The following is a 12128-nucleotide window of genomic DNA, read 5'->3' on the forward strand; positions in this document are numbered from 1 at the left end:
ACTTCCCCCGGTGGCCCCTCGCGGAGCCATCTCCTGCCCCGCCTCCTTGAGTGTGGCCCAGCTCGCAGGCGGCCTTCCTGGCTAGGAGAGCCGGAAGCCCCGCCCCCAGCCGGTTGCTAGGCTCCGGCAGCCGGAAGTCCCGCCTGCCGTGTAGTCGCCGCTGCTGCTGCCGCTGCCGTCGTTGTTGTTGTGGTTGGTTCGCTGAGCTCCGCGGCTCCGAGAGCCGGCTGCATCCCTTCCCCGCCGCCGCCATGAAGTGGATGTTCAAGGAGGACCACTCGCTGGGTAAGGGCTCCGTCAGAGGCCGGGGGTGGGGGTCGGGGCGGCGGGTGGGCCCCCTCCCCCACTCGGGTCGCCTTGGGTTGGGCTTGGCCGGGCGGGGCGGAGGCCGCGCTCGGACTCGGGTAGCTGAGGCTCCGGTGCCCCCGGCGGCTGCCCACGGACCTTGTGCCGCCTTTTGCCCTTTTTCCGGGTGGCTCGGTACGGAGGACCGAGGCCGCCGGGACGCCGGAACAAGGGCCCCGGGCGTACGCAGGTCGCTGAGGGAGGAGGGCCGGGGGCCCGGGAACCGGCCCACGGGCAGGCGCGACCGTCAGTCCGGTGTGTGTCTCCCACAGAACACAGATGTGTGGAATCTGCGAAGATCCGAGCGAAATATCCCGACCGGGTTCCGGTGAGTGCACTCCCCGCCCCCTCACCTCGCTGTCACCCCGTCGTCTAGGACTAGTGACAGGGCCCGGACCATTCAACAGTTGACAAGTTGAGGTTCCAGTCCCAGTTATAGTAGCAGACAGGCCAGACTGGGTTAGGGGCCTTCCGGGGCCCAGACGTGAGGGTCTTGAATTGGTGCTGTTCAGGGCGACTCAGTGCTGAATCTCCCGATCTAGGCCAGCGAGCTGCCTGCAGCCTCTGGGCTCCCTCGCCAATTATGTAAGGAACGATGTTCTAGGACAGGGCAACAGGTCACTGCCACTTTTGGGAACAGTGATGGGGGAAGACTGTCACTTTGGTCTTCGAAGCGGTACTTTAGTCGCAGGACACTCATCTTTAACTTTGAGCCTCCGTCTTTCCCTGCCTTCTAGCTGCCTTTCTTCACTTTGACCCGGTCATCCTTTCCGGACCAAAAAATCTTAAAAGCGTCCGAGAACCCCTTCTTCCCTGGTTTCTCCTTAATCAGTAATAAATACGTTCCTATATTTCTTCTGTGGTAGGAGATAAAGTTTCTGTAATCCTTACTGAGTTTTAAAGGACATGCATGTCTGTTACTGTAGCACTTTGAATAGCTGCTTTGAGGGAGGGGTTAGGAGGGACACATTTGAAACCTAGTTCAGGGAGAGTAGGAACAGGCCAAATGAGGAGCTTGGTGCTTGGCCGGCTGGGATTGCCACTCACTCCCATTAGTCTATCCGTTCCTGTTTCCTGTGTTCCTTGGGATCATACTTCCCCTGTAGTGTGAAGGCAGACCCATTCTGAGGTCCTGCAGTAACTGGCTATAGATGAAACTCTGAGCAGATATTCTCAGGTCTACTCAGACAAAATGTGGAAAAGCTTTCAAGTAAGGGCTGTGTTTCTCTCATGCATGCTGAGATCCAGGATGATAAATATAATTGACCACAGAAAAGCACTTACTGTTTGCCTGTCACACATTTATATCAGTTCTTAACCTCCAGAGTTAAGAGTCTGTGGTTTATTAAATCAAGGGCATGTTTTCCAGTGTTGTACAGTTTCCCACCCACTCTTTCCCACATACTATTCATCAGCTCCCTGACAGGGCAAGGCTAGAGCAGTGCAGGGCCAGAGCCTCGCTTTAGAAACCCAATCCTGACCTCTCTTTGTTTTCCCAGGTGATTGTGGAAAAAGTCTCAGGCTCTCAGATTGTTGACATTGACAAACGGAAGTATCTGGTTCCATCTGACATCACTGTGGCTCAGTTCATGTGGATCATCAGGAAAAGGATCCAGCTTCCTTCTGAAAAGGCAATCTTCCTGTTTGTGGATAAGACAGTCCCACAGTCCAGGTAAGAAGTGTTTACTGGCATTGGCTATCTGCTTAGCTGCTTACAGAACTCAAAACTTGGAAGGTCAGGAAACTTGTAAATGTCCTGACTGGAAATCTGGATTTTGTGCTCCGTGACATGAGGAGTTCAAGGAAAATAAGAAAGAGCTGCAGTACATGGAATGTCCTTTGGGTTAAGAAAACAGAACAAGGTTGGACTTAAAATAATAATAATAATAATAAAGAAATGCAGCCTCAGACCCTCACGAATCCTTTAACACAGTTGAGGACTTACTTAGGCTTAAGCCATCGTAGAACTGAAGCCTAAAATGAGATTTTCTTCAAATGATCCATGAAATAAGTCCTGGCATTCTCCACTGGGAGCTTGTGGGCCCTCCTGAGGCTCAGCTTCGGTTAATCACCCTGCTGCTTGCTCTCCAGACTTATTTCGGTGCCACTGTCAGAGTCAGAGTGTGTAGCTGCCTGATCCTCAGGTATGCTAAAATGGCTGCTGTCCAGCCAAAGGCTCCGTGGTCTCTTTACAGACTTCTACCTCCCTCGTCACACCTGCTTTCACTGACAGAGTAACCGCCCCCTCGCTCCAGCTCTTGGGCTGCCTGGAAGCGTTCTTTGGGATAACTTGGGACCTGAATCAAGGCAGGGGCATTACGATTCCCTTCTTCTGTGTAGTTGACTGCCTAGCTTTAGTTGCCTATGGAAAGAAGAAAATGGACTCATTCTAAATTCCTGGTCAGTCCTTTGCCATTACTGGCTGAGTACTTCTAGACCCTGAGCCAGATGCTAGTCCCTCTCCCGAGCGTGGGTTCCCTGGCTACATGTCATCTTGGCGACCCAAACTAAGTCTCATTTGTTACCCCCCGAAAGTAGCACTTCTAAAAGCTAAGGCTTTCAGAAGCCCTGGGAACTAGCCCAGTATGGCCAAAGTATGTTTCCTTTGAAAATCCTTGGAAGGTCCAGAAAAGGCCTAAGCCAAACTCCATTCCTCTTCCTATGAAAAGTAGAGAGGTCTGGCTACTTGTTGATCTGATTTTTGCTTTCCCAACCTCCACTGCCTCCATTTCCTGTGTTTGGCAGAGAAGCAGGATAGGGGAGAAATGAAACGTTCTTCAGTAAGGCCGGTGTCCTGCCTGAGAAGGTAGGCCGAGCACTGCCTGCTGGGTGCTGCGGGTCTCCCGCAGCTATAGTTCGGGAAGCTGTGGTGTTGGCAGAGGCGGTCTTGCCACCTGGTGGGGCTCTTCCAGGCTCTCTTCCCAGGCCTCTAGGCACTGCGGTGCTGGGTGTACTTTTCATCAGGGGCGGAAGCCCTCGGCCTCTGTGGTCATACTCAGCTTCCCTTAAGGCTGTGGGGGAGGTAAATCGTTACTCATACCACCTGCAGCTTCTGTAGAGTTTTAGTGACCCTGTGTTTCCTCCTTCCTGGAGGTGGCTTCTTAGGTGGAGGAAGTAGGCGACTAAGACCTGTGGCATTGAATTTATTTCACTCGATTCTGATCCTCTGATATTTCTTGAAGGAAATGAAGTAGGCTTCCGGAGACACTGTTACTCTGAGGGCTCCGTGTTAATCTAGCAATTAAAATGGCTACAGATTAGCAACTGCCCCCTCCCTCCATTATCCCTGAGATAGAAATAGAATTGGAAATGAAGAGTGATTCTCAGGGCAGCAGAGGCTGCTTCATTTTCTCTCCAAGTCCCATTTGCCTTTCCAACCTGATAAGAATCTGCCCTAAAGCAGATGATGCAGCAGTGACCCAAGTCCCGATTTTAGAGAGTCACTAACCAGGCTTCCTCTGTCTAGGCCTGTGGCCCCAGTTAAAGGCTTTCTGCTTCAGGCTTAATGCAGCAGTTATTTGCTGGGGGGTTTTATTAAGAAAAATTGTTCTTCGGGGCGCCTGGGTGGCTCAGTCGGTTGAGCCTCCGGCTCTTGATTTCAGCTCTGGTTATCATCTCATGGTTCATAAGTTCAAGCCCCGCTTTGGGCTCTGTGCTGACAGGGCAGAGCCTACTTGTGATTCTCTCTCTCTCCCTCAGTCTCTGCCCCTCCCTCACTTGCACTCTCTCTCTCAAAATAAATGAATAAACTCAAAAAAAAAAAGTGTTTCTAGACAAAAGAGGTATGTGACATCATTGGGCTTTATGCTGACGGTAATCACCTGATGGTAGCACACACAAAACTGTCACAGGGTCTCCCCCTGAAGCCTATGTGTGACTCAGCTTTGCCATCTCCTCCTTGGGGCAGCTGAGCAGCAGCTTCTTCCTCAGCTCCTTCCAGCCTCCTTAGGAAGTGTGGGGCCTCCCTTAACCTTCTGCCGGAGCTTGCATGCTTCCAAGAGCGGCTAGAGGAATAGTCGGGAAGGGAGGAGTCCAGGCCTGCAGGAGCCCTGCCCTGTCCATGACAGATCTGCGTGAGGGTCACTGGTGGAGCGAGCGAGAGGTGGAGCAGAAGCAACTGCAGTTATTCTTGCCTTCGAGTGGAACTTTGGGAGAGCGTTCTATAACACAGCTAAAAATTGTGGTCGTAAAAATGTGGTCATTGTTTAGAGTAGTTAGTATTAAATATTGATTCTAGAAATAGAGACCAAGGCAAGTCCCTGAGAGTTTTACTTGCTAAATTCTTTGAGTTCTCCATTTTTTTAAAAAGCAGGGCAGAGGGGGTAGGATCGCCACTCCTTTTTCCCATTTAGCATTGGAAAGTTAAATTCTCTGCCTATGTGCCTGCGTTCAGAATCAGGCCAGAAACGGAAGGAGAATTGTGCCTTGATGCAGACAGAACTCAAAGGATATCCGTACACGCTTCCCAGTCATGGCCTTACAGGGAAGCCCAGACCTGGCAGTGGCACCTACCTTTTGGTCTTTGTTTAGAACACAGAGTCTTCTTAATCCCTGTTTAAAATAGAAACAGTAGTATATTATTAAATAAAATATCTCTAAGATGTTATAATTTAGGAATGTTACCTTTGGAAAGCTGTGTTTAAGATTGTGGTGCTTAGTTACTTTTTGATCTTAAAGAGATACTAAGTAAAGGGAAGTTGTGAGATCTTACAGTGCATTCATCCTTTATTTAGAAATGTACTTAAATTAAGCACTTTTGATCATTTCTGGGTAAATACTTATTCAAGAACAGGATTTATTCCAGAAGTAATGGGATTTATATCAGAGAAAAATCTGATAAAAGGAATAGCCAGTAGTTAATTTTTATGTTGTAGAATGTCAGGGAACCTTCATGGCTAAATTAACTTTCACTTTGAGGTGGTTGCCTTTCCAGGGTCCATAGCAGTGGCCACTGTCCTCCCACCTCACCCCATCTGCCCTCCCCTGCTGGGAAAGAGAGAAATCCAGGTCCGGTGGAAGCACGTGGGCTCCAAAGCAGATGGGTGACCAGGTGTGTGCCCATCAGTCCAGCCGGTTCATGAGTCAAGCTGGATCCCACAGCCTTCATGAGCTGCCCTTGGTTGGCCCTTGCCCCTTGGGGGAGGTTCTGCAGGGATCAGGCACCCACACAGTTCTAGGTCAGCCTCCTCCTCCAGCGCAGAGGCTCCTGAGTAGCTTAAATCTAATGTTTGCCCTCAGCAGCTCGGCTATTTCTGGATGTGGATCCTTCTGAAAGGTGCCGTTATGAAAGGCTCATTTGTCTGGATCTGTGTGACTCTGAATGGAGGGGTGGGTGACAGTACTTGAGGGTATCACCATACCTTACTTAGATTGGCTTCGTGACTTACAATCTGCCACTGGCTTTTTCCATTTCTTTCCTGGTCAGACTCAAGAGTTTGGAAGGTGGCAGTGCTTCTGGTACTCAGCAGTACCCTTCTGGGTTGGGTGCATGTATGTAATAGTTGATGCCACAGCGGTGTGCTTTAGTGTCAGGGACTGGAGGTCATCTGTGGGTGTCTTCCCCAGCCAGTGACTTAGGCAGGAGGCCTTGGAGTTGCAGTGTTGCTCGTAAGTGATCAGGCCATTCAGCAGGTCTGTGCGGCTTGGCCTCACAGGCGCATGCGTGTGAGGATCCTCCGGGCATTCTGGCGGCAGCCTGCCCAGCGCTGTGTGGCTTGGGCTCTGTGACCTCTGAGAGGGAAGCGCCTCTTCTCAGAGGCTTGTGGAACTTGTCCTAAACTGATGTGCCAGCCTCCTGCTGTTTTATCTCGCTGACTTCCATTTAACTCTTTTTTTTAATGGACTTAAAATTTAAACTGTTTGTGGCCTGGCTCTCTGGGGCTCCAGGCCAAATTATTCTGACTTTGTATGTGTGTCACCCGATTCCATAAGTGCTATTTTGAAATCATACCGTACAGATGTGTCAGTCTTCTTTCTTGGCGCTCAGCGATACCTCGAAACCGGGCATTCGCTCACAGGCTGCTGAATGGAGTGTTCAGCTCCCAGGTTGCGTTTCCAAGTTTCTGCCCAAGGGTGTCCTGAGTATAAGGACCCAATGCTGCTGCCAACTAAATAAAGTTTCCACACGAGGCTGTGTGACAGAGAAAGTTTCCACGCGGGGCAGGGAGAGGAATCTTGCAGTCACCAGGCACAACAGTCGTCACGTTACAGGATCTGAAGGAGGGAGCTCTGTGTGACGCAGAGGCTGGCAGTGGCGGCCTTACCTGGGAAGCTGTTACAAACGTAGAATCTCAGGCCCCACTCCGACCTACTGAATCCAGATGGGCACTTGAACTAGAGTGCCAGTGATTTTGTATGCACGTTTGTGTGTGTGAGAGGCACTTTTCTCAGGGAGACCTCTGCGGGAGCTACGGGATGCTGCCGTTCGGCCAGTAGAACGCATCTGTGTATGCACTTGGAGGCAGCCCAGCTCAGTGGTAAGAGTGTGTCCTAGCTGTGTGATCTGGGGTGAGTCACTTAACTTCTCTGTGGCTCACTTTTATTATTTCTAAACTTAGGCCGCCTCATAAGATTGTTGTGAGGATAAAAAGAGTTAATATAGGGGCACCTGGGTGGCTCAGTCAGCTAAGCATCCGACTTCAGCTCAGGTCACGATCTCGCAGTTCGTGGGTTTGAGCCCTGCATCGGGCTCTGTGCTGACAGCTCGGAGCCTGGAGCCTGCTTCAGATTCTGTGTGTCCCTCTCTCTCTGACCCACCCCGTTCATGCTCTATCTCTCTCTGTCTCAAAAATAAATAAAGGTTAAAAAAAAAAATTTAAAAAAAAAGTTAATATAAACACACTTAGAACAGTGCTTGGCACGTAAGTGCTATTATAATTAGGAGTTTTATGATCACCCTCCATAGCTGCCGGGGCACTGGTTAGAGAGATTTATAAATGCAGGTTTTACTTAGATGATGATGGAATCTAAAAGCAGGAAGGAACGAGAGCCGCATGATGATGGGCCTCCGCGTTCAGTCTCAGAGCCTGCCTTAGACAGTGTGGCTCCGGTGGTCATTGTTCATATTAGGCAGAGTCAGGGGTTGCCTGCTGGTATTTATGAGCTCCTCGAGTGTTTCTTACTCAGAAGTGGGATTTAGAGCCATCGCACTAGGGCTGCTAACTTGCTAGGAAAAGAGCACACTTAGTCTTCAGATGGAGCCAGACTTGACATTGGCATCAAGGGGTGGCCGCCTTTGAACTGCACACAGTGTCTTTGACCTCTGCCTCTAAATCCCTCTGGTACTGGTGGTGGGGAGAGGGGAGGACAGGTGCTCGTCATGGTCATCCTGGATACTAGGATGACGTGGGGCTAAGAGAGCTGTGGCAATAACTGTAGCTGTTTTCCCTGTGGCCTCATTCTAAGGAGTCTCAGAGAAAAGCAGGGTTCCTCAGGGCATTCCCAACCACCAGGGTAAGAATCTTCCTGAGAGACTGAGCTCCATGTCAAGCCTTTTGCTAGCCGCTGGCTCCTTACTCCAGTCCCAGATCACATGGCTCTTAAAGATGAGCATCTCAAACAGGCAAAGACTAGCATGTGTCTTCCTCTGGCAGAGAGACCGGTTCTCAACCTAGCTGCACCTGGAATCATCTTGGGCATTTTAAAACATACTGATGCCTGGCTCTGACCTCCAGAGATTCTGATTTAATTGGTCTGGGGTGGGGCTTGGGCAGGGAGAGGTTTTAAAGCTCCCCGGAGATTCTGTTGTGTAGCTGAGGTTGAGACCCAACACTCTAGGGGTCCCCAGGATGGGGTTCCTGTCTCTACCCACCGTCCCTCAACTCCTCACATGTTCCAGGTCCGTGCTGTCTAGAAATGGCATGTGCAAATTAAATTACAAATGTAATTTAAAATGTTCCAGTACAGGGGCACCTGGGTGGCGCAGTCGGTTAAGCGTCCGACTTCAGCCAGGTCACGATCTCGCAGTCCGGGAGTTCGAGCCCCGCGTCAGGCTCTGGGCTGATGGCTCGGAGCCTGGAGCCTGTTTCCAATTCTGTGTCTCCCTCTCTCTCTGCCCCTCCCCCGTTCATGCTCTGTCTCTCTCTGTCCCAAAAATAAATAAAAAACGTTGAAAAAAAATAATTAAAAAAAAAAAGTTCCAGTACATTTAAAGAGAAACAGGTGAAATTAATTTTAACAATATACTTTATTTATCTAGTATATCTAAAATGTCATTTCAGCAAGTAATAAAAATTGAGATTTGTACATCCTTTTTTTCATATCAGGTCTTGAAATCGTGTGTATGTTTTACACTTACAGCACATCCCAATTCAGGGAGCTTTATTTCAAGTGCTGAATGTAGCCAGCGGCTACTGTATGGGACGGCAAAAATACAGGACATTTCTATCATGGCAGAAATAGCACTAGTGGATAGGGCCATTCCAGGAAGTCTTTCTGTGGAGTCCAGGTTAGGAGGTCCTCACAGGGAGTGCTGTTTACCAGATGCTGGTGACAGGTCCTTTGTATTCATACCTATCCACCCCCGCTTGTTACTTAAGAATTCTCATCTGCCCACACAGCCAACCAGGCTAACCTTGCAATTGGGCAGGAAGAAGAGAAAAGGAAAAATTCCCCTTTATAAAAATGTGGCCTGTGTCCCTGTTTATATGGAGGTCCCATGAGGCCTGCTAGGAACACAGCAGCAGGGTGGGGCTGTGATTGTTTCACCAGCTTGAGGCCTTGGATCCCTCCATCTCCCGCCCCCCTGCCTCAGTTTTACTGAATCCTGCATGTGAGCGCCTATTGTGACCTGTCCAGCTAGTGACCTCTGATGTCTTCAGCTGGCTCTCAGACTGGTATCTTACTGCTGGTTCTGGTTGACCCCACGCGTGTGGTCACACTGATGTTTAGCACATGTCTGTGCCTCCTCCTCGGCTCTCATAGAACAGTCACGTGGCCAGAGCTCGCCTGGGGTTCCCTGTGTTACTAGTCTTACCCTGGAGCCGGTACAGCTCAGTTTCATGGCAGAGAACTAGATTAAGTCTCCTGTACTGCAGTCTGTTTTATGGCTTAGGGAAAACCAGTTTTCCCACCCACACATGTTTAAACAATACCTATTTCTGGAGGGTTCTTTGGAAGGTTGGGCAGAGTTTCTCTGGATTCCAGATATATCCTGAGAACTTTCTGCATTACGTGTGAGGAAAATAACTTCTCTTTGATGGCACTGATGCCGATCTCTGGGGCACAGGGTTTTTGGTGGGGGAGCGTCTACAAGAATGAACCCACTTGTACTTACGTTAGGTACAAATGATACACCTTCAAATAAGCCTGAAGGAGAAGCACGCTCCTTGTACACTTCTTTACCTTGGCCCTCCACCCACACAGGGATGGGCTGCTTAGGCTCTTAATTTTGCTTAGTTTTTTTGTCTTGCCCTCGGCATCCAGAAAGCATTCAAGTACTAACCAGAGCTGGCCTCTGAAGGAATAACTTGGTGTGAGGGTGGGTTAAATGGCCTTGCTTCAGGGCAGGAGAATGGACATTTGATTCTAGTCTTGTCTACTGATTGCCAGAGGCCTAATTTATCCTGGCTCCATTTCCCTTCTGTAAAGCTGGATTGTCGGCACACGGCAGTGCTAAGATTTCAATTACTTTACTTGTCTACCACCAAAAGTACGGTAGAACAGCTAGTTTTTATTTATTTATTTTTTAAATTTTAAATGTGTATTTATTTTTGAGAGACACGGAGAGAGACAGCGCGAGTGGGGGAGAGGAGAGAGAGAGAGAGAGAGAGCGCACGCACGGGAGCGGGGGAGGGGAGAGAGAGAGGGAGACACAGAATCCGAAACAGGCTCCGGGCTCTGAGCTGTCAGCACACATGCTTAACCTATGGGGGCCATCCAGACGCCCCAGGCAGCTTGTTTTAGTAGTCACGTCCCTTATCTTCAAACCGACTTGCTCCCGGCACCTTGTGGGTAGACTCAGTGACCAAACCCAATTTTCAATGTTGTTTTTTGTTTTTCTCTTTCAAGCCTAACTATGGGACAGCTTTACGAGAAGGAAAAAGATGAAGACGGATTCTTGTATGTGGCCTACAGTGGAGAGAACACTTTTGGCTTCTGAGGGCCAGTGCTGGGCTGGGTGCGCCGCTCCTGCTTGTGTATCTTGTAAATAGCCGGCCATTTTCAGTTACCAGACCTCTTCACGTAGACCTGTTAGTGCATTTGTAACTGGATTTATTTCTTAATATATTGGAAGGTTTTGTTTCCTTAGACTAGTAAATTATCATACAGAGTTTTATTTTGAGTTTTCCTTTTTGTGCACTGTCCTCATGGCTATACTCCAGGGAACTTGTTCCTCTGGGGATCCTATTTAATGAAGATATTTCCATATTAAAGTGAGGTAGGTGGGGTATTAAAGTGAAAGGGAGGGAGATGATGCATTTCTTCTGGATTATGTTTGAAGTGTTAAAGATGGTTAAGTATTAAAAGCACCCAAATTAAATCCTTAGCAATCAGAACACTTGCTTCACTAGATTTTGCCAACTGCCAATCATGTTGGATTGAGCTTATCTGTTTCTCTTTCTGAAAATATTAAGGTAAATAATTAACAATAAAACTTCCTCTTATAAAGGCATTGGGGTGTGACCATGTCGTTTATTTACTTCTTACAGATGGGTGACTTCTTACAGATGGGTGAGAGCCGTAGCCCTGTGTCTGCTGGGCCAGCAGGAGGCATTGTGGGGCCCATAGGAGCACAGCCTAGGACAGGAAGCAGGGGTCTGTGTCATAAGAGGGTTTTTTTTTTTTAATGGTTAATATATCCACATGGATATATTCAGCTTTAAAAACTATAGAAAGATAGACATTCCAATCTCAGCACTGCTGTGTGCCAGACATTGAGAAGTGCTGCTCCCACTACTCCTTCTTTTCTCCTACAAAAGAAACCATATATATTTACGTACGTTGCTTTTTTTTCCATTTAACAGTATATCCTGGTGATCTTTCCATATCAGTTGATAGGGAGCCTTTTCATTCATTTTTATAGGCAAATAGTATTGCACTGTGTGAATATACCATTATTATGTGCCTAGTCCCATTAACGGTGTTTGGGTTGTTAACAGGCTTTCACTATTTTATACAGTGTTAGGACAATAACTGTAGACTGTAACGTACTCTTTTTTTCTTTTTTTATATATTTTTATTTATTTTTGAGAGACAGAGACAGAGCACAAATTGGGGAGGGGCAGAGAGAGAATGAGACCCAGAATGCAAAGCAGGCTCCAGGTTGTCAGCATAGAGCCCGATGCGGGGCACGAATTCACAAACTGTGAGATCATGACCTGAGCCGAAGTCGGACGCTTAACCGACTGAGCCACCCAGGCACCCCCATAATGTACTCTTAAATGTACCCGCACTCTTTCTCGTGCTGCTCTCCAGTCTCTTCTTCCTAAAAGTCACGATTAGATTTCCCATGTCCATGAAATGCGTGATTTCTCACAAATTAGTATAAATGTGGAGGCACAACACACATGCATCTAAGAGGAACACTTAGTTACTTTCCCAAATCTTCCTTAGATTGATTGTGTTGGAGGCTACAGCCCTACATAGATAATCAGAATAAAGCAACTAGGTATCAGCCCACGATCTGGGAACATGTAGTTAAAATAACTGCCTTAAACTTTCTACAGAGGAAATATAACTTTACCAAGTTATATGAGCAACCCGTCAAAGCTCTCTACTGATCTCAGCTCCCCAGGTGGGATCAGAAGAAACTCTTGTCATTAAGCATCATGTTGGTCTTTCTG

General features: G+C 48.3%; 2 protein-coding genes across 6 annotated transcripts in view; one reads left to right on the forward strand and one right to left on the reverse strand.

Annotated features, from left to right (window-relative positions):
- Positions 1–117: 117 nt before the first annotated feature.
- GABARAPL2 (GABA type A receptor associated protein like 2) lies at positions 118–10957 on the forward strand. 2 transcript variants are annotated; one of them, XM_019820085.2, is made up of 5 exons: positions 118–285; positions 618–673; positions 1845–2017; positions 5279–5395; positions 10354–10957. In XM_019820085.2, the coding sequence occupies exons 1-5, from the start codon at positions 252–254 to the stop codon at positions 10442–10444; spliced, it is 471 nt and encodes a 156-aa protein (XP_019675644.1). In that variant the 5' UTR covers positions 118–251; the 3' UTR covers positions 10445–10957. The 2 variants fall into 2 exon arrangements, with proteins under 2 accessions (XP_019675644.1, XP_006941806.1); XM_006941744.3 differs by lacking the exon at positions 5279–5395 and having other exon boundaries at positions 124–285.
- The window catches only part of ADAT1 (adenosine deaminase tRNA specific 1), a 44870-nt gene continuing 36793 nt past the window's right edge, over positions 4052–12128 (reverse strand). For 2 of the 4 annotated variants that reach the window (XM_019820070.3, XM_019820076.3), the window contains one exon: positions 10487–11082. In XM_019820070.3, the coding sequence (XP_019675629.2) occupies positions 11007–11082 (76 nt within the window). In that variant the 3' untranslated portion in view covers positions 10487–11006. Of the gene's footprint in view, positions 4517–4857; positions 4897–10486; positions 11083–12128 lie in introns of those variants that run through there. The other 2 variants (XR_006590708.1, XM_045046900.1) reach the window with 2 other exon arrangements.

Source organism: Felis catus, chromosome E2, assembly GCF_018350175.1.
Source record: "Felis catus isolate Fca126 chromosome E2, F.catus_Fca126_mat1.0, whole genome shotgun sequence".
Taxonomy (NCBI): domain Eukaryota; kingdom Metazoa; phylum Chordata; class Mammalia; order Carnivora; family Felidae; genus Felis; species Felis catus.

Coding starts and splice junctions, on each gene's coding strand:
- GABARAPL2 (XM_019820085.2), top strand. CDS start 252: ATGAAGTGGATGTTCAAGGAGGACCACTCGCTGG. Junction 286..617: donor CAAGGAGGACCACTCGCTGG/GTAAGGGCTCCG, acceptor TGTCTCCCACAG/AACACAGATGTGTGGAATCT. Junction 2,018..5,278: donor AAGACAGTCCCACAGTCCAG/GTAAGAAGTGTT, acceptor TTGCCTTTCCAG/GGTCCATAGCAGTGGCCACT.